The 21,270-nt window shown below is 36.3% G+C and overlaps 1 protein-coding gene across 1 annotated transcript in view; it reads right to left on the bottom strand.

The window, feature by feature from the left end:
- The window catches only part of ODAD2 (outer dynein arm docking complex subunit 2), a 68,163-nt gene that overhangs the window by 8,256 nt on the left and 38,637 nt on the right, over positions 1 to 21,270 (bottom strand). The window contains exons 14-15 of the mRNA XM_050970501.1: positions 15,188 to 15,376; positions 14,383 to 14,604 (exon numbers count right to left, since the gene is read on the bottom strand). Coding sequence (XP_050826458.1) covers positions 14,383 to 14,604; positions 15,188 to 15,376 — 411 coding nt within the window. The remainder of the gene's footprint in view (positions 1 to 14,382; positions 14,605 to 15,187; positions 15,377 to 21,270) is intronic.

Genomic DNA, 21,270 nt, shown 5'->3' with positions numbered 1-21,270 from the left:
AAATATTCCATCTTTGAAAACAACACTGAACTGCAGTAAAGGGACACTACAGTTTCCAGACTTTTGACAAATTTTGCAATATTTCCCTCAAGTGCACCTTATCCTGAGAATAGAGATCTGAGAACATAGTCTGACTGTAACAACATTTTAAAAGTATGTTAGATCTACTGGCAAGCATGATCTGACTCCAAACTCTCTTCTGTATTCAATTGAAAGTACTCTGAGGTTGATCTCTAAAGTTAATATAGCTTTAGGTCAAATGCTCTAAGGGTCTCTCTTCCTACATACAATCATTACAATCAAAACCAGGGAGGCACTTTTGCTACTAAACCTTACATATCAAAGTCTGGGGATAAAAGTAGGAGGTTCTCCCTGTGAATTTGTACAATAGCGTTTGTTTGAAATAAGTAGCCAGCACATTTTAAAGCTGGGTTTTTTGTGGCACACAGGAAGACTGTTCTATAGTCTTATGTTTTAAGATGTGGGGGTTGCAACAGTGCATACATTTACATAAACTGGAAGATGAGTGGTACTGTTCAACATACAATCTGATTTTAGACTAGTAAATGTACAAGAAAATGTTGAATTAGAACACAGGATAAATAAATGTATAGATGGTATGAACACAGATCTGCTCTATTCACACAAATATGAAACTGAATGTGATGACGCAAGAAAAGATCTGGGGCTGTTCATGGACAAGAGTACATGTATAGTCCACATGTTCATTCATATTAGTAAGTCTAAGTTTTCTTAATATCAGAAAATTAAATGTATGATACAATTTATTTCTCAAGATTTTCAAACTGCTTTTTTGCTATTACAGAAAACCAAATTATTTTATACTAAGGAGTCGTCTTCCTATAACACAAATTTTTTATGAACAGTTTGGTCAGTTGTCATAAAATATATTTACAAGTGCTGGAAATTTGAGTGCTTTTAAAAAGTCTGTGTTGAGGAAAACATTACCATGTACACTAATTGTGACACATAAATGCTTTGGTTTTTTGGTGACTGAAAAAAAGGGAGTTGCTTGAATTAGCACTCCAATCAGGTCATATACAACCAAAGTAATTGTGATTTGCATACATTCTTTAGAGGGGAGTTAGACAGTTTTTCAAAAATAAGCAAAATGTCTCTCCAAAGCCACCCAAGGACTCTGCCTCAAAGTGCTTGAATGGTTGCTGACTTTTGGAAGTTTTGTGAGATCAGAGACTTTTAAAAATACTGTGTTGCATGCAAACAAGAAAGCAATAATACCTGTCTGACTTTTATATGTCAGAAATACTAGAGACTTTGATCTTCTTCCTTCACTCTCTAAAGATGTGACTATGAAGCAGGAAGTGAAAAATCAATTAATAAAAGTTAAATTTAAAGCTATTCTCTGATTAGAACAAAAGCCTGTTCTTCTTTTTTTTTATTAACTTCTCAACTTCAATTCCAAGCTTCAGGTTTTGGAAATGTTTTTGGCTTATTCATTTGCTTGAGCTGTTTTAGTTCTATAAAAAGAAAGTTATAGTTGTGCTTGGGCAAGTGGAGGTTGTACCACATGCATAAAAGCTCTGCTAAAGCTGGTTAAAGCATGCGGGGGAAGATGTGAAAATTAATTTTATAAAACCATGCAACTCTGTGCTTTAGCACAGGAGAAAAAAAAATTGAACCTTCATGTGAACCTTCTACCTGAATGTTACTGAAAAAGGTTAAAAGAATCATGATTTAAACCTGGTGTAGTGGTTACTTTGTCTCTCGGGTAGGATGAAATGGTTGGAGCTAACCAGCTACCCAAGACATTATTTCACAACACTAGTGCAAGCACAAGAAAATTACTGACCATGTGTTGGGCATTCTTGGGTGAGTATGTTTGAGGCATGCTGCCACCTAATAAAAGCAGTATGTGGAAGATGATTTAAGAGAAAGTACTGTTCCCACACAGGGAATGTGCTCTCTACTTCATCAGCTCCCCACTCAAACAGGCCATTTTTTCATTTAAACAGCACATTATGGCTTTGACTCATGATGACAATTAAGGAACTTAACATCCTTCTCTGAACAGAAGTATCTTTATGCAGAATATTGTACATTTTGTGAAAGAGTGGTTTCTCAAAACACAATTCCCTCATATGCATTTCTGATGCAGAAGAATTAAACAGACTATCAGTTTCTCCCCCCCACACTCCTGGATGTCAACAAAAATTTAAGGATAAATAACACCTACATATAACTGCAAATTTCATGAGGATTCTTGGATTATGAAACCAAGAGCATAAAGATTACCAGAAACAACCTGATCAATCAGAAGCAAAGTCAGGGCTTCATGGTATCCTTAACTGTATCTTACATTGAAAAATTTTCTGTCCAAATTGTTTGGAAGGATTTTATTGCCCCACCCAAACATTTGGACATCTTTTCAATCCTAACCAATAGTTACTGGCACTATCTGCAGCACGTGCAGCATGCAAAACTGTTCAGTGTAGTAAATCCATGAAAGGGGAAAACTGCACGGAGCTGTGATGTATTTGTACAGGACATTTGACCTCTAGGGTTCTGTACTGTGAACTGCAGTTTGCAATTGTCTCTGTCTGCACTTATTACAGAGAACTGTTTTGTCAGCAGTTTGTGACATGACCATTTACCACCCTTCCCCTTACCATTTATGAAGATCCTTTGGCTCCAAAACTTCATCATAATTTCTAAACTTTGATTCCTGAGTTTTAAACAGTTATTTATCCTCTCTAGGACTCTGCCTTCTTATCACATCACATTTTAATTTCTTGAGTAGTTTTTGGTGAAGAGTGCCGCTCACTGCTTTCTTAAAATCCAAGCATTGTCAATTCCACCTTTCCAAACAGCAACAGGACTACTGCACACCAATAGAGTAATCAACTGATGGAAAGACAAAATTCTTTGAGAAGCAAAAGACTAATAAAATATTCTCTACACCATGAATGTTCAGCAAATCCAGTGCCAAAGACAGACTTTTTTTTCAATATATACACACCCTCTTAGGCTATAATGCCTCTGGAGTCCAGCAATTATGTCTCTTGGGAATTCTGAGAAGGCGCATTCATTCGACTGGACTAGTGCAATTTTGATTTTAGATGTTCTAAAGACTTTCTTGATATTTTAAACTTTTCTCTATTTCCACAGAGCCCTAATTATGTATCTTTTCCTTGTATTTGGAACTCTCATACCTGTACAGGAGTATGGAAGCACATTTATGAGTTGCTGCTTTCTCCATCCTATGTCATGGAAAAGTTTTTTTATTTTTAACTATACCTTCAATACAAATGCTATAAGTAGAAGAGAATCAGCCTAAAGGCACCTCCTATCAGGCTTTACAGCTCTCCTAAATCCAAAGGTAACATGTAATTTGCAGTGTTACTGGCTAATAATATTCTCTCACTTTAACATTACATTTTTTTCTTCCAGAGATGAAGAAGGCTTCCAGAGATGAAGAATTATCATAAACCATGGCATGGCAATAAATTCTGCACTGACTAGCAGCTGATAAATACAGCCAATAATTACCCTTAGAGATAAAAGCAAAAGTAATTAAAATCAAATTTTCAATGAAAGGAAATCATATGAAGCTTCACTTATAGTCCAGGAGAAGATACATTTTAGCTTTCACATGCAATTGATTGTAAAATGAGCATAACTGCATCATATCCTGTCCCTGCCCTCACTCGAGTCAGGACAGAATTCTCATCAGGCTCGTCCTGCCTGGCAGCCTTGTCAGGTCTTCAGATTTGATGCCAAAGTACAAAACACTGACCAGGAACATTAACACTAGAGTCCATCCCATTATCCACACACTGCAAATAAGCTTTTCCTTAGCATCTTCCCTTGAAAGGGATATCAATAAGTTGTGCCTTATCACTTAAAAGATACCAGCGAGTGTGCTTTGCAACGACAATATAAGAGAGATTACAATGAATAGGGCTTGAAGCCAAACTGAACTGAGTGATTGATTCTACAGGAAGAACTTTTTTCTTAGTATTTTTTATGTTCAGATTCTTTGAATAGCTCCTTACATACAAGGAAACTATTTTTGATCAGCTGAATGTCAAAAATAATTACCTGGCATTCTGTCCTTACACATTAAACCCACATTAAAAGTCTCTCTTAATTAAGAAAACTAATTTTATATCTGACAGTTCAGTTAAGATACTATTCCATAAACATAAAAATATTTTAATGCTCTTCTTTCTTATTATTGCCAAATTAGAAAGAAATGATTCACACAGTCACAAGGATAAGAGTGGTGCGGGGAGCTAAACAATTGCAAGGAGCAGCTCTGTGTATTTCTGTGGTTTGGAAATAGCGCCAAGTCAGAAGGAAAAGACATTCTCTGCATTTTCTAAAGCAAGATAAATACAGAAAAGAAATATAGATGAAAGATGGAACTGCTATCTGCAGATTCTGCCAGATTCCTTGGCTTTTTGGCACACCTATTGAAGCTGGCAGACTTAGCCAGTAGCAATCTTTTCCATTAAAAGGAGCAGCATATATTTTGATTTAACATACTCTGTTTGTGCATTTTTAAGCTTCAAAAATGTCTATTTAAATTTTTTTTTAATGATTCCTTCTGCACAGTTGGCTGCAATTGCCCTTATTTGAAATGGCTCATTTATCACTAAAAGAGCTGCAGGGCACAGCTACTGTTAAACAGCTCCAACAAATGTACAGCTTAGTGGGACAAGCTTCTTTTTATAAGACTAAAAGATGTTTAAAATGTGCCAAGAGGAGCTTTATGCCAGCCTCTAGGTTTGTTATCCAAATGTTACAAAATTAGAGATCTCCTGAAGCACAGAGTTTGGGCAAAAATAAGCTGATCTCCCTTAGGCTGCTGTTTTTCCCATCCACAATCAGCCAGATTTTAACACAACACTTACTACACAACATAAACTTCAGTAATGTGAAAATTTGAAAAAGTAATTTAAAGTCTGAGGCTTAATCTATATTAAAGCCAAACTTCATTACTTTGTCAATGGTGCAAAAGCAAAATGTTTTCCCTAAAAGTACTCTTACTTTTTGAATGGTGACATTTTGCTTATTGTGAAGGTAGAACAGTTACTGGCTACTGCTTCCTGAAGCTGAAACTGTAAGCAAAATGTTTAAAGCAACCTGGCAGTTGCCAACACAATGGAAACTGGTCAATTTACACTAATCAATCAACACTGTCAATTTACATTAATCCTTCTGAAACGGAATAAAACACGATAGTATGTGACTTAGTTTATGGAATCTCTTATATCCAAAATTTAAGTGTGATGTGATCAATACATTTATGGGTAAAGGGATTTAGCATATTTTTGATAGACAACAGACATGCAGAAATTTTGGAATCTAGTGCCCTCTTTCTTGATGTCCAAGAACTGTAACAACTGTTATAAAAAGCAACAGGCATCAGCCTGGAGCATGTGCCAGACGCGCCGTATCTCCAGCCTGAACTGTGGAGCCTGAGCAGAGCAAACCATTGCAGTTACAAAGGGGGTTTTTCTAAATGCAAAATTACAACACAAACATGTAAATTGCAAATACATTCTATTACTCCCAAACAGTACTATGGCACAGATATTACATGAAATATTTTGGATTGATTTATGAAGATATATTAAACCTTGCTTTACAATGTAAAACTCCATATTGTGTATTTAATGTTTTCACCAAAGGCCCCCACAAGAAAAAAAATCACACCTGCCAAATTCTCCTAAAGAAGTGTGTGACTGTGCTTTTCCATTTAATTTTCTATACTCCAAATAAATATAGTATGTGATAAAAGGTTGGGTTTAAAATGTTTTCAGCAGAAATTACTAGTAATTGTCTTCCATGTTTTGTAATTTACATCTATTTATTTCACAAAGATGGTCTTACGAAAGTCTTTGAACATAAAACAGTTAGCCAAAACTTCTTGTAGGTATTTATGACCTTAGCAAACAATGACCAGTTTTCTGGAAGCTCTGCACAATAAATTACAGAAGCTGTATTTTTTAACACAGTCATTATAAAAACCTTCCAAATATGAAATCTACATTTCACAATAACTTTCAGAAACAGTGGTTAAACAAACAGGTTTTATATCTTGGAATATTAGAAGGGAATAGAAGAGCCCAATATTTCTGCCACTAAGAACTAAACTCAAAAAGCACAAATACCTCCTATTAACTCCACACTGGATTCAGAAGATACATTATGGCTGTTGTGACTTCTTTGCTAAATAAACCAAAACCAATCTACCAACAAACCCAAGCTTAGCACATCCATGCTCTCCCCATCTCCCCTCCCATGCATTTCTTAAGGCTGTACCCTGATGAAAAGACCAATTTAAAAAAAAATTAAAAGGTATTATTATACAAATCAAGTCCCATTCTTAGGGCATGAGTGTCTTCTTTGCCCACTTCATTGTACCAAGCCATTGAAATTTACTTTTCAGCATTCCTGGTGATGTTCTTATAAGCTACCACAACTGATATTCCAGAAGGCATCCACTAGTATTTTGTAATATAAGAAAACAGAACACTTCCATGTTGGGCAAATAAAAGCATTAACCAGACCATAGAGTAAGGCTAAAGATCAGTTCTATGCATGGGTAGGTTGGATCGACACTTTCAACAATAAAAAATATCAGAACATGAACAAAACCTCTGATCATCTGCATTTCAAGTATGTGCCTTAATCATTAGGTTAATGGTTGCTCTAGCCCCAAAAATAATTAGTTCTGTATGTACAATGGAACAAGAACAGGAGAAAATGAACTTTTTCATAGTGCAGCACAGAAATATATCTTTAAATCAATTTGGAAAATAAAAGCTGCTCAGAACAATGCAAAACAAAACAGAGACTAATTTACTTGGACTTCATGTAGCCTTCAGCACAGGCACACCCATGCAAAAACCTGACAACAGCACCAGTTACGGTTCCCATATGGTGTGAGCGCCCTAAAGTCTGGGTGACTGGCAACTCTCCAGTGGTTCTAGATTTTTACAAAAAGTTCACAGTCAGTATTTGTTATTTATATTTTACACAAGATGACTGAGTTGCAGTTATGACTTAGCAGTTGAAAAAATGTATCCTGGTTTTCTTCAACTATCAAATATGAACATATAAATATTTTACATAATTTTTCTAGCAGTCCTATCTGTTTGTTCACCTCCACCTTATTGTGTGTTACATTTAAATTGAAAGTTTTCTGGAGTCATCTTCTTCTCATGCAGGTACACATCACTCCCTGGCCAAGTGAAGCCCTTACTTGTGATCAGTGCCTTTAAGCATCATCACAGTACGCAGAAAAAAAATGCATAAATAGAAAAATTAATAACTTTACTATTTCTTGGCTAACTAGTTCAGAATTCAAGAAGAAATTTAAAGTCAAAACATCAAGGGATCCTTGTATAAGTTACTGGAAATCACTTCAGTGGGAAGATCTCCTTAAATGTTTTAAAATACTTTTGTACCATCTGCTTGTACCTGTAAAGGTAGAATTTCATGGGCAGGAAGAACAGGCATTTTTTTGCTTCACCCTTTACAATCAAAGCCACTGGTATTGTTTTCACAGACTTAATAAACTTGTGTCTCCATAATTCAAAAGTATTTACCACTTTCTCAGCCAGTAAACTCCTTCAGTTTTCTAATGAATCTTATCTCTGCCAAAGCTGGAGTCCTCTACTGTGGAAAGGCAATATTTGTTTTAAAGGCACAAGAAGAGTCAATGTGTTGGTCTCTGAATATCTTCCTTTCTAAAACAAGAAAAAGCTTGAACACATTTTGTGTCTGCTTTTGAATTTTGAATTATTCTTTCAAAAATGAGACCTAAGTCTTTGACATTTATAAAGTACTTTGACAAAAAATAAAATCTGATTTAATCATCTGAAAAAAAAATCATCTTATATCACAATGTCTAAATTCACTGGTGGTTTTTTATTCCTGTGCATGAAGGCCAACATTATAGCATGCAAAGGTTTAACCTGCAGATCCATTTCCAGAAAAACATGAAAATCAAAGCAGAAAATTGGCCAAATACAAACTTTGAGGGCAACACTGTGGCCAAAGAGAATAATGAAAATCTCTGATGTTCAAACAGAGCTTACATAGAAACAGGGAAGTTATTTTACCTGATTTAAGTATTCATACAGATATTACTGGAATACTGAATTTTGTTCTGAAGTATGTCACAATTCAATCCAAAAATTAAAGATTCAGAACTGACACACAAATATAGCTAAAGAATTAAAAAGACAGAAATTCTATCAGTGATTACACTTGCTTAGCTAATTAAAAATATGACAGTGAGACAAGCAATTAATTTTTTTAATAAGAATGTATATGAGAACAGAAGTTATGTAGGGCTTGTCAGTTTACCAAGCAAAAGTATCACACATGTAATTGCATAAGATAAAGCTAGACAAACTTTAGGCTACAAATAAGGTGCAAATGTTTTTATGGGGAAGGTATTTAACTACTGGAACAAGTTATGATGTCTCTGGTGGATTTTCCATTGCTGGAATTTTTTAAGTAAAGAGTCAGTGTTTTTCTAAAAGATATACTCTATTCCAAACAGAAAAAAAATGAAGCAATGTCTCTGGTTTGCATGAGCAAGGCTAGTCAGACTTGGTCATTAAAATGATCCTTCCAGTATTATAACATATGGATGTACAACTCTGTCACGTGAGAATAGTGTCCAGTTTACCAGACTATAATCTTATTTGGCCTTTTGAAATGTTGGCATATTACCTCTCTTCCAGCCCTGCAACTTCCCCTGTACCACAGACTTGCTGAAAATCAACATCCAGGAGGATATTAATTTAAATTCAGCTGTCTGAAAGCTAGCTGTTTAGTCTGAGCTAGTCACCTAGGTTCTTTCTACATTCAGTGGAGAAAATTAGGCACTTTCATGAGTCTATTCCTTGCAGATATCTTGGGCATCTATTTTCAGCTAGGATAAGTCTGCAGGTGTCTCTCTCTTTCCATTGCTTGCAGAAGGTGTCTTAGTTTAGACTACTTTAAACTCCATACCTAAAAGTGACCAAAGTTAGATGAAAGGAATCCATCCTTAATACTCCAAAGATCTCTTTCAATATCCTTGGATTCAAGTAAGTTAGATCCACTAATTTAAAACATCTGGCATTATTAGATCATACTCAAAGAGAGCTTCAGTTACGGCTGGGCAGATTGAGTTTCATCACCATCATAGCATATAAATTCAACTCATCTGTATTCTTCTAGGAAAAGAAAAATTAATATTTTTAATACCTCTTTCTTATTGTACTATTATTCAGAATTCTGTCATTCCTGTCTAATAATGAAATGAACTGTATGCTCATTTTTAAAAGTTCTCCACTGCCTTGGACGGGATTCACCCCATTAAACATAGATACCTACAGCATAGATGTGCAGCTCTAACCTTTGAACCTGCACTGTCATTACAGCCAAAGGAGACCAGAACACATTGCCTGTAGAAACCAAGGTGCCTTATCTTTGCATAAATGTCCAAATTAAAAGAGATGAAACAGTAAAAAACTATTCTTCTTCTTTGACTATTACAAGAATGGGATGACTATTTCTCTTTGGCGTGTGTACTGTGTAAACATTTAAAGTTAAGATTAATTACTAATTTGATTAATTTTGTTCTTCTACAGCCTGACTTTGGCTGCTTATTTTCTCTTGTTCTTACTTTTTTCATTACTTTAATAATCTCCTCAGAGACTTCTCAGAGTCTCATTAGCACCATAATAAAAGACTGGCCTCAACTCTCTAGATGATGAAGCCATTCAAACTTCCTAGGCCTTTTTTACACAGAAATCATCATCACCACCACCAACATCCAAAGAACCAAATCCTTTATATCACTTAAAAAGTCAGAAATTCACTTGTGCAATAGAAGAAATTAACTTCCATGAGAGATTATCTTTCACCTTCCTTCATTTGCGAAAGAAGAATGACCAGGAATAATCAGCTACATGTTTTTCATGTGTATATACTTTGAATTTTTTAATACCTGAAGTCTTTTAGAAGGTATATTATGAGCAGTTGCATGGGTGCCTGTCCTATTACACCCTCATCCTCACTCCAGAAACAATCCAAATCTACAGCTTGCCAACATCAGCAAGAAAAAGAGTGACTGTAGCACAGAGCAGCATTGTATTATTTTGACATGGTCTGTAGGAAAATGATTTAAATACTTTTTGGCATCTTCTGACGACTTTACTTCTCCCTTTAAAACATGTTTACACTGATCTTTTCACTACTAAAGTAACTGCACTTCCTTAGTCTCCCATTTTCTCTGCAGTCTTTTTAAAATTTGTCTTACAAGGGCCTCCCTTGTAACAAAGCTGTACTCTTTAGCTCACAGTTAGACTTGTTTTTCATGAACGAGCTTGATTGCTCTGAAGTTTCAGCAGCAGGCAAATATAGGTGGACATCATTGTTTCTCTGCAATAGCTTTAAGGGAAATGTTCTAGTGTTTCCATGAGTGGAAATTGGTGATGGCTTGGTGCTGCTTTCAGTTGCTGTGAACTTTCCTAGTTCTCTTCTCTGGTATCTGTCGAGGAGAGCGAGGGAGAGGGAGCGGAGAGGCGGAGAGGAGAGTGCGAGGAGAGGAGCGGAGAGGTAGGGAGGCGAGGACGAGGAGAGCGAGGGAGGAGAGGAGAGGAGAGAGGAGGGAGCGGGGAGGGGAGAGGCGAGGGAGACGGAGAGGATCAAGGCAAAGGAAAGGAAAGGAAGAGGAAAGGGCGGAACAGGAAAGGAAAGGAAAGGAAGGAAAGGCAAGGAAAGGGAAGGAACGGCAAGGAAAGGAACGGAATGAACAGGAACAGGAAAGGGAATGAGCACAGGAAACGCTCACGGAAATGACTTACGTCCCTTCCCTTCCTTCCCTTCCCTTCCTCATTCACTTCCCTTCCCTTCCTTCCCTTCCCTTCCCTTCCTCTTCTCTGGTCACAGACTCCAAGTATAAAGAATTCTGCCTGATATTCCTGCTTTTCTCTGCTGTAAACTACCAAATCCTCACTGGATTTCTCTTCTTCCTTGGTTTCTGGATGGCTGTCTCCAATCTTGAATTCAAACTGATACCTGTTCCTTACTCTGATGTCTATCAACTTCTCTTGCTGTCTTGTGTCCCATATGTCATCTTCAAAAATGCAAATGCATGTTACTGCATTGTTACTGCACTGATGTTACTGCATCTTTGAAAATGAAAATCTATTTTCCAGCACAGCCATGAATTTTTACATGAGAAAGAGGAAATATGTTCTGGTGTTTGGTAGAAAGAAAGCATTTATTCATCGGTCACAGGTCATAACCATTGTTCCATTCCCGGTCATAAGAACATTGATTGTGGAACTGAACATAAAAGAATAACTTCATAAACTGCCTTTCTAAACTCCTTCTAAAATCCCTGTTTGTCTCCTCAGAATTTCACATGGCAGCTGACATACACCAGTGACTTCCCAAGATTTTTATCATATAGACTCACTTGACAAAATTGAATGTATTTTGGGTGCAGTTCCAAATAGGTGAAAATATCCAACATTGGCTCTCTGTTGTTTTGTGATTTGCAAATAATGTTTGAAGCAGTAGCAAAATGTGAAATACAACACTCTGATTGGAATTATTTTCTGTTTATAATTTTATTACTGGTTTCCTGGACAAAAACATGTATATACACATTGAATAGGGAATGGTCAGAAAGTCTATGCTTTGAGAAAGTCTCTGACCAACTGTTAAAGCACTCAGCAACTGTGTCATTCACACAGGCTAAATGTTTCCCTGAAGCATCACACATTCTTTGTATGTGAACACAGCACATGAACATGTGCCGAAGAACACCTGGAATTAGGCAATCCAGTCACAACTACAGAGGCTGTGACATTAATCCAACTGTGCATGATCACTGAAACACCAGATATCTGGGAAAAGATGAAAAAGAAAATCTAACAAATCCAAATAAGTTTCCTAGAAAAAATATGATTGGTCCTGGAGTAACCTGTGCATAACAACCTCTATATAACTACAAAGTATGCTTTCAGTCAACTATTCACTGGAGAGGCTAGAAGAATGCAAACACCCAAGCATTCTGTCATTACTGTGAAGCACTGAACAAAGATATCCAATGGCACAGACAGAATGCTGTGGGTCCTCTGCTTGTTTTTCCTACCTCTGTCGGGGTCAGGATTGAAGGCACTCCAAATGACAGTTTGTGTTCAGACTCAGGTGTTTATTGTTTCTTATCAATGCTACAGCCTCACTGCCTGCAGTCTTTCATCAGCAAGGCACAAAATGGCTATCTCTTGCTACAAGGTCTTTTAAGGCGAAACTATCCAATTAAGAACTGAAACCTAGATTATTTTCCCTTTTAACCCAATAACTGATCACTCAAAGCCCATAATGCGGACTTTTCTCTCCAATTACAAAATACCACCCAAACCCATGAAGAAGAAGGAGGAAGAAGGTAAAGAAGAACAACCTGTCTCCACCTTAAAACCTCCATCTTGCTTCATATTGATTACTATATTCTAAAACCCCAAACTCTAAGTTTTCCACCCTGTGATATTACACACTTCTAACCAACTAGACATCCATTATCCCAGTGCTATTAATCAATTTTGGAAGCCTTCTCCACAGCCTCAGGTCAAATGCAGTGCTCTCTTGCGAGTCTGTGCCTTTCAGCACAGAAAGTTTAAAATTCTTAGCATCCAGGGTTCCAACAGTGTGCTGCAACTACTGTCTCACCTGTGTTGTGCAGATCAACTGAACAGGCCAAGCAAGATTCAGCCCTGTACTGACTCGTGCATTTCTGCAATTAAATCTCCACCTGCTCTCCTTGCCATCTGGGAATGCCTATCTAGCCTTTGTGAAACTCCAGTTATTGGTTCTTGATGGTAATTCCAGTAGTGCCAGCAAGGGAGTCAAGCTCTTAAGTGTTGGTGGATTTGTCATCTGTGCCCTGAGCTGCCATGGTGCATGTGTTGATTTGCTCCATGATCTGCTCAGCTCTGGCAACACAGAGCAAAAGCACTTGGACCAGCACCTCTGGAAAAATCCAGAATATTGTGAACAATACAAAACATTAAAAACTTGTTACATTTTCTGTAGATCCCTATTTATCTGGAAGTACAAATTAATGTTTTTTATTAGTCCAAACACTTTTACTAGGACTGAATAATAAAGGTGAACCTAGAGTGAAGTGGAATTACTCTAAAAGTGCATCATCAGAACTAGTGTGCTGCAACTTATAAAACCTGAAATCTGCATAATAAAATGAAAGAAAACAGATGACAGGAGGACAGAAAATGGACTGTGCCAGTTGAACAGAGAGAGAAGCAAGACTAAAAAGTCAAGAAATACTAATGCTGTAGTGCAGCATATATTACTCTGTGCTGTATAGCCAATATATGTGACTGTGATAGGAAAGTGTTACTCTCCAGTGCTGAAAGGGTAGCTTAGATTTGAGTAAGTTCAAGTATTGAACCCTAAACTGAATATTTAAGTATTTTTGAGCAGTGGATCCTTTAAAGCCAACAGAGCACAGATAAACACATGATAATTCAGGACCATTAACTGTGCCAGAATTGAAACTGCTCACACTGAAGTACACTATCATAAACGCAGACATAAATCAACATTAATAATAACACTGCATTATAAGTCAACTCTTACTGTAAATACATTTACCAGAACATCAAGTAAAATGAAAGGTCTGTATCCAGTGAATCTTTCAGGGAATTTATGAAAATTGAGAACTCCTAACGTCTCCATCTCTAAAGCCATAATGCTCATCTCTCCTGTGCCAAAGGAGTAACTCTTCTGACTTCAACTAGTGAGACGAAACTTTGCTAAAAAAGATCTTTTTGAAAGAAAATTTTGTTCTAAGATAAGATCTTTGCAGAATGTGATTATGCTTAACTCCTAAAATAAGAATTTTATAAGTAAATTCAGAATTCAAAACAGCTCCAGGTAAACTAACCCTTTATATTATGGTATGTTAATTTGTCCTCAAATCCAGTTACACTCAATATCTAAGCGTCTTACTGCCATGTTAGGCAACCATCCATTAAGATAACCCAACTTCTTTAGCAAATGCCACTTGAGAATGACAAAATGCTGATGTCATGCCACTACCAGCCTAGGTCTGAGTTGAGTACTCTAAAGGTGAATGTCCACATCATACTTCCATTCTCAAAACCCACCTAGTTGTAGTATTTTTGACACCAAAATCCTGTTTCCTAATTCACTAATTAGCCAAACATTTTTAGGATAAAGTTTAGAAAATTTGAGGTACAGATAGGCATTCAAGAATTATTTCAAATTAAAGATGTCTTTTTTTAACCATGCCAAACCTCTTCAGTAGTTTGAGCCCCAAATAAGAAAAAGCTTCCACCTCACCTTTACCACTCCATTTTCATGCATGATGACACAGTTGTTGGGATCCTCTGAAAGCTGATATAAAGCCAGAGCTGTAGCTCTATGAACTAACGGATCCTTTGCCTTCAAGTAACGTGCTAAAGGAGCCACAGCCTTGGTGTCTCCAAAGGCGACTCTGTTGCTGCCCCACATGCAACAGTGGGCAATGGCCTCTGCTAAGTGACGTCTTAACTTGTTATTGTTCTGAAGAAGGTAAAAACATAACAAATTAAAGTCAACACACAACAAAAAATTCATCGGAAAGCAGAATTGTATTCCCACACATCTTTAAGGCATCCCAATTTAATTGCAGTACAATTAAAACTGGAGAGAGCTGTAAGGCACAGAGCTATTAAAGTCCCTTAATATTCTTTTTATAGCAAGTGCTTTGAGTTTTTATATTATTTCAAATGTACTTTTAGACTGACTGGAAATTAGATAAGATAGCCATAAAATGTAAAATATAGCCCCATCAGCGAGATTCTTCTGCATGTTCGGATTAATTGTTTTCTCAACCCTTTGAGCTTTTCTCATATAGCAGCTGCACCACTCGAAAGCAATATTCTGCAACAGTAACTATTAAAATGAAGCTCATCTTCCAAACCAATTTTAGTAGCAGACACAGACTGTTTTGATGTCCAATATATGTCCCACAGGGGAATGATGCTACAGCTCTTCCTTGTAACTACTGCAAAATCTACTGCTCTTGTGATAACCCTTCAGTTGGGCATAATGCAGTCTGAAGTAAGAAATTCCAATGCTTTTTATATCTTTAAATGTTACTTACTGTGTTTGCTAGCTTGGACAACAGAGGAACAACTCCATGATCTGTCATAACAGCTAAGTTTTCTTCATCTTTAGCTATATTTGCAATGGCTGCACATACACTTGTTAAAACTTCTTTATCATTTGATTTTAGCAAATTGACTATCAATTCCAAGCCACCAACAAATGATCGAACCATTTCTCCAGAATTCTAAATAAGAATCAAAAGAAACAGAGTTTTAAAATATTCAATCATTATTTATATGCAAATGTTTAAAAACAAGATTGGCATGACATATTTATTCAAAACTGCAGCTATTGCTGTGTTGCCTTCACCAAGAAACATGGCTATTTAGAACTTGGAGCTCTTTTGATTGACATATGAGAGTTGGACTGTTTTACATACCACCATACAGGCAGAAATTCAATGCCTAAATAAAGGTATCTATCATTTCTCATACCGCAGGGTATAAAAATCTCCAGCTGTCACTTTAGAAGGGTGCAAGTCTCACTTATCAGTAGTATCAGAGTGGCCAGATGGACGCCTTGCACACCTCAGGGCATCTAGCACAGCAACAGACACTTCAGGCTCTCAAAGTGTCTCCTGTTTCCTACATTTAGTCTGACAGCTAAGACAAAGGAATGACAATATTATTTTCTTGTATCAACGCCAATAAGTATTCAGGAATATTTAAGAAGGAAAGTTACACAAGTCATTACAGCAACTGTGGGAGAACCATGGTGTACCTCAGAGTATGAAAAATCAATGTAAAATGTGAATAAAGGACACAAAAACTACCCTGGAAAAATGTCTAAGTTTGCCGATAAAAATGAAAGAGAAAACAGTGTGCCTGGATCTTGAATACAGTGGGCAGATCTGGTACATTTTTCAAAAAGTTATCATAACATCAAAAAAGGTTTAGAGAAAGACAAGAATAATCAGTGGTAGGGAACTGTTCTGCAGAAGGAACGATTAACCAACTAGAACACAAGGTAATAAAAGAAAAAGAAGGAGCAGTGTGATATAGATGTACAGAACCTTGAGTAGTGTAGAAAGGGCACACCAGGATCTCTCTTCTAGAAGAACTAGGATCATCAGATGAAATTAGCAGGTGGCATGTTCAGAATCAAAGTTTTTTTAAACAATGTACAGTTGAGAAATTGTAAGTCCTTGGAGGAGGATTGGAGTGGCTCTCAAAAAATTTACACGTTAGGCAAATTCAAAGAAAAAAATAAAATTCATTAAGGGTTATTCAGTATGAAAGTATTCTCTCTGACTTAGAAATTTCCTAAGCACAGACTTCTTGAAGTGTTGTTATGGTGGCACATCTGAAGGTGGCATTGGTTAGTCTGTTGTCAAACTTATTACATTGAAACAAGAGTCAAGCAGTCAAATGGCTGGCAGTAACTTCATCAGACAAATTTCAGCTTGTGCTCTTTAGTGGTAAACGTGCAGGAATGGAAAGAAAGGTCTGTAAGTGGAATTGCTTTTATTTGTTTCTTTCAACAGGCCAATAGGAGAATTTTGAATAAAATCTACTAGACACTCTCCTGAAACCCTTTGGACTTCATGTAAGTGCAAACATGGATTATATGAACTTTCCTAGGGCTAGGGAGTGACCCTGAAGACCAAGTATGGTTTTGATTACATTTATTCATTTTGGGGGGCTGATTTATAAACAGAGTAGGGTCCAACTGTATTGTGTCAGCTTTGCTGAGAAAAATCCATCAAATCATGGACTTGGCAAATGAAGATTTCATAAGATGCTGCAGTTTCATCTTTTTTTAGTTCTGGGACTAAATGTCAAACAGAACTCTTAGCTGTGATGTTTCCTTCTCACAGAAAGCAAAAGCAGTGGGCAGGCCCATTGGGAATGAAACATTTTTTGCCACAGGCAGAAAAATTCTTGAGACTGGAGTGGGGGAGCTTAAAGCCAAACTGTGTAAGGCTAAAAACCAGAAGCAACAGCATGTGGAAAAAGGGCACCATCCAAAAGTAAACTTCCTGCAAAAGTCCTAAAATCCCCCAAAAGGAACACATAACAGAGGTCCCTATAGAAATTAAAATAGAATCTAAATACAGAAGAGGGACAATACAGGTTTGTGGCTCAGAAAAGCAGCTGAGAAAGAGAAGGAGGGGCAATGCTCTGCCACTCTATTACCGTGTGAGCTGCATGTAGAGGCAGGTGGGCTTACAGAGGGTTTCCCATGGATGAACCTGCATCAATTGCCAGTGTATGCATACCACAATGTAATGCATCTAGACAGATGCATTCAGACAATCACCTGAATTAAAACACTGTTTGTCCATATCAGTTTTCATGTTTGTCTTGAAATTTTAAAATTCTACTCAAGGCAATATGTAATGGGTTACTGAGAAAGCTTTCTACACACAAATTTCTTACCTACATGTATTCAAGGGCTAGAAGTTCAATTACCAGGCATGGGAGGAGAAAAGTAAATGAAATATTTTATATTTACTTCCAAACTTTGAAGGTCACTACAGCATTACCTGGTGTATAAATATTGCCTCAGCAGATGAGAAAGGCTTCTGTTCAACAGGTAAATGCTACAGCACAAGGTCTAAGATTTGAAAGGGTCCTGAACACGATTCTGTGTTTCTGCATGGTTCAGATACCTCCATATTCCTACTTTTGAAAGATTTTCCGTGAAGAGATAAAATAGCCTTTATCTCATCTTAATGAATCAATACCAACATTTTATATTTTTCTACCTGTACAAATTTTCTTTCCAGGTGATTATAGCCCTATTTGTTGAATTTCGCTGCTTATACTTTCCACATTTTGTACTGGAGTACATCCCACTCAAGTCATGGAATAACATATAAATAATTCAGCAGTAAGAAAAAGAAAAGAGTTTCAATAATCATCTGTGAAACCAAGTAAACACAAGGACAGAGCTTTCTACCAGTGATGAAAAGCAGAGGGAAACTGCAGAAACCACATGTCAGGGAAGTTTCCCAAATGTGATTGTGGGTGTAGTCTGGTGGTCTGTGCAAGACAAAGAGAAATCAAAACAGCAAGAAATTTGAAGAACAATGAGTGGAAAGAAGGACCAAAATGAGAGCTTTAAAATCCATTATGTTATGTACAAGATTTCTCTTTTTTGGAGAAACTTAAACAACAAAGACAATGTTTTTTGTATTGTTTAAGCAAAACCACACACTTGCTTTGTACAATATATTTCTAAACTGAAATATGTGTATTTATTTTATTCAATTGCCATGCCCCAATATTTCAAAATTAATTTATGTTGTTCCTGTAATTGCAGAGGCTACAGCTGAATTCTTCTGAATCTATGTTCTTTGTATTAATGATCAGATACTGCTCATAGTGTGAAGTAACTTCTGTGATTTTTGTTTTCAAATACTCTCAGGCATTTCATCTACACTAAGAGAAAAAAGAATATATAACATGTCTTTGGAAATACTTCTTTCTGTTTCAAATACAAAAAAAATCAGTCTTTAAATTTCACCTTCTAAATTAATTGACAAACAAGTTACTTTGTTGGACAACTCAAAGGGTTTGTAATTTCCAGCTATAGGTGTGTGTTTAGCTTTCATATTTATCTGTACTATGCTTTATCCAGGTGTCCCACTTTCTTATCAGTTGTAACAAAATCTTATTTATTGGTTGTCCTAACAAGGCTATTTAGGTAGAATTAGGTAGGAAAAAAGTGTTAAGCATAAAGCCTAAGAACTGTCTTCATAGAGAAAAACACTGATAAAATCACTGAAAAATCAATAGACTAGATAATTTTATTGCCTATATCTGCCTGCACATGGTAACGATAAGTTGAATGCACTTGTTTTAACAATATTTCCTGAGCTGAACAAAGTAAGAGGCCAAACACAAAGACTTCTAAAGAAGTCATAAAACTGTTAAAAGAAACTGGAAAGGAGAAGAAGGTGTTGTAATAACAGGAGATATCTTCATTTTATATCTTCATAATTAATATACTTTTTAATGCAACATGTAACCTGAGGTGATACATGAAAAAACATGGATTTAAATTACGTTTCAAGTGGCTAAAGAAGAAAGGAAGAGATAACAGAATATTTCATGACTTCATGTAACCACATCTTCTAAGTAGTGGAGAGCGAAGCTTTTATCCTCAGAAAGTATGAGAAATACTATTTTAAAATCAGATTCAAGAGGAGGAGTTTGCAATCTCAAGCAGTAAAAACACACCTATCTGGCATAGATGCTGAGGCCAGAAAAGTTACTTGCTGTGTTAATAAAAGCCTCATCCCCCTACTCTTACTACATACTTCTGTCTTGCTGGCCTGCATGACTATGAACAAGATTCACTTAACTTTCCCTTTTCACTTACTTCTATACTGGCTTCAGCCAAGAGCAAAAATACTGTGAGACAGACCAGCTTTGCAGTTTTTCTAATCAAGAGCAGAAACTATTATGGTATTTGCAGGACTTTATCTTTGTGGTACTTATACAAGGAGAACATTTGGGATTTTTGCATTTTCTCACCATCATACTCTATGTTTTTTGTGTTTATTTTCAGTAACAAAATAAAGTTAATCAGCCTTAAGCTGAGACATATAGGAATTGAAGAAGAACTACTGGCTTCTTTCATAACATAATTTCTTTCTTATTTCTTCCAAAGTGAAAACTGTTTTATTTATTTGAAAGATTTAAACCTAAACACATTATCACAAAAATACATTGTGTTTATTTTTAAAATATACTTCATTTGAAAGAAAAAAATTCTCCACTAAAGACAAGTAACATTTCACTCTCAGGACACCTTAAAAAGCTTAAGGCATCAAAGCTAATTTAACAAATTGAATCACTTTTGCTCAAATAAGTGATGGTATGGCTGGTCAAACAACTTTAGTTATCAAGAGTCACCTTTAAACTATGTTTTCTTTATTGAAGGAAGCTTTTCCTTTCCATTTGCTATTCCCAACTGAATAACTTCTCATTCTAGAGCACAAACCAATTTAAAGTTCAAAATAAAGAAATGGAAAGAAGCTTCTATATTACAGCTGCTTAGTGAAAAAGGAAAACAAAATTTTTATAAGAAACTTTCTATTCATTGTTCTTATTAAATAACTCAATGGTAATATTGATGAAATTACTTTATATTTTAAGGCTAATTTTATTCCTGTCTATACAGTTATGGAGGCTTCCACCATTGCAGAACAGATGAAGAAGCATTTGTAAGGTGAAACTACTTCCTTACATCTCACAACTTTTCTTCTGTGAGAAAATGCAATCGGTTGGGAAAACAACAGCAGACAATGAACATGGATTTTCGTGTCCTCTTCACCTTGAAGAAGCAACTAAAGCCAAAGCAACAAAGCTTTGACATGCTTTGCGTTGCTTTGACATGGTTGAAATGCTACTCTATAGGCTGTTAGAGTAGAATTCCTCTTCAGAATTTCTTCTCTCTCTTCAGGGACTTGATCACCACACACTTAGCAGCTGTATTGCTCTTGACACTTTCAAGGAACCAAAGTGAAGTCAATTATCCAAGCATACAGCCCAAGAAGGCATTCTCTAAAAAGGTCAGGGGGAAAATGTCTACCTAGTCACTAATGCAACTTTTAGTAGTCCTGTCTGTTGTTTTCCTTACTTTTCAGTCTGGCAGATTATACCTTAAGTTCAGAAGTGGGTAATTGCCAAAATCCCTTTTTTTTGGTCCCCACAGAAGCAGTGAAACAATGACTTTCAAAATCCTTTGATGCCACAGTTGTCTCAATTATGTTGGATTATTTTGAGGGGCATTTAAATAATGGATTTAGGAGAAACAAATAACACAGAATAATTGGGAAAAAACATTATTTCAATTGTTTTTGAATTTAATTGAATTCAAACATGTCTAAGCAGACTTCTTATAATCATTAATACGCTTATGAGATAGTCATCACAAATATGTAATTTAATATTGTCGAAGTGCAGACAGCAATATTAGAATGTTTTGAGGATGGTGTGGTTAAACAATCGAGTCAGTGACAACATGAAGGAAGAAGTTGCTAAAACATTTATTGTTTGTCTTTGCATGTCTGGCATGGTTCCAGAAATAAAGTGGGAAATAAGAAGGCAATCATATCATGTTGTACCA

This window comes from Serinus canaria, chromosome 2 (genome assembly GCF_022539315.1).
Source record: "Serinus canaria isolate serCan28SL12 chromosome 2, serCan2020, whole genome shotgun sequence".
Classification (NCBI taxonomy): Eukaryota; Metazoa; Chordata; class Aves; order Passeriformes; family Fringillidae; genus Serinus; species Serinus canaria.
This window is presented reverse-complemented; position numbering and strand designations above follow the sequence as displayed.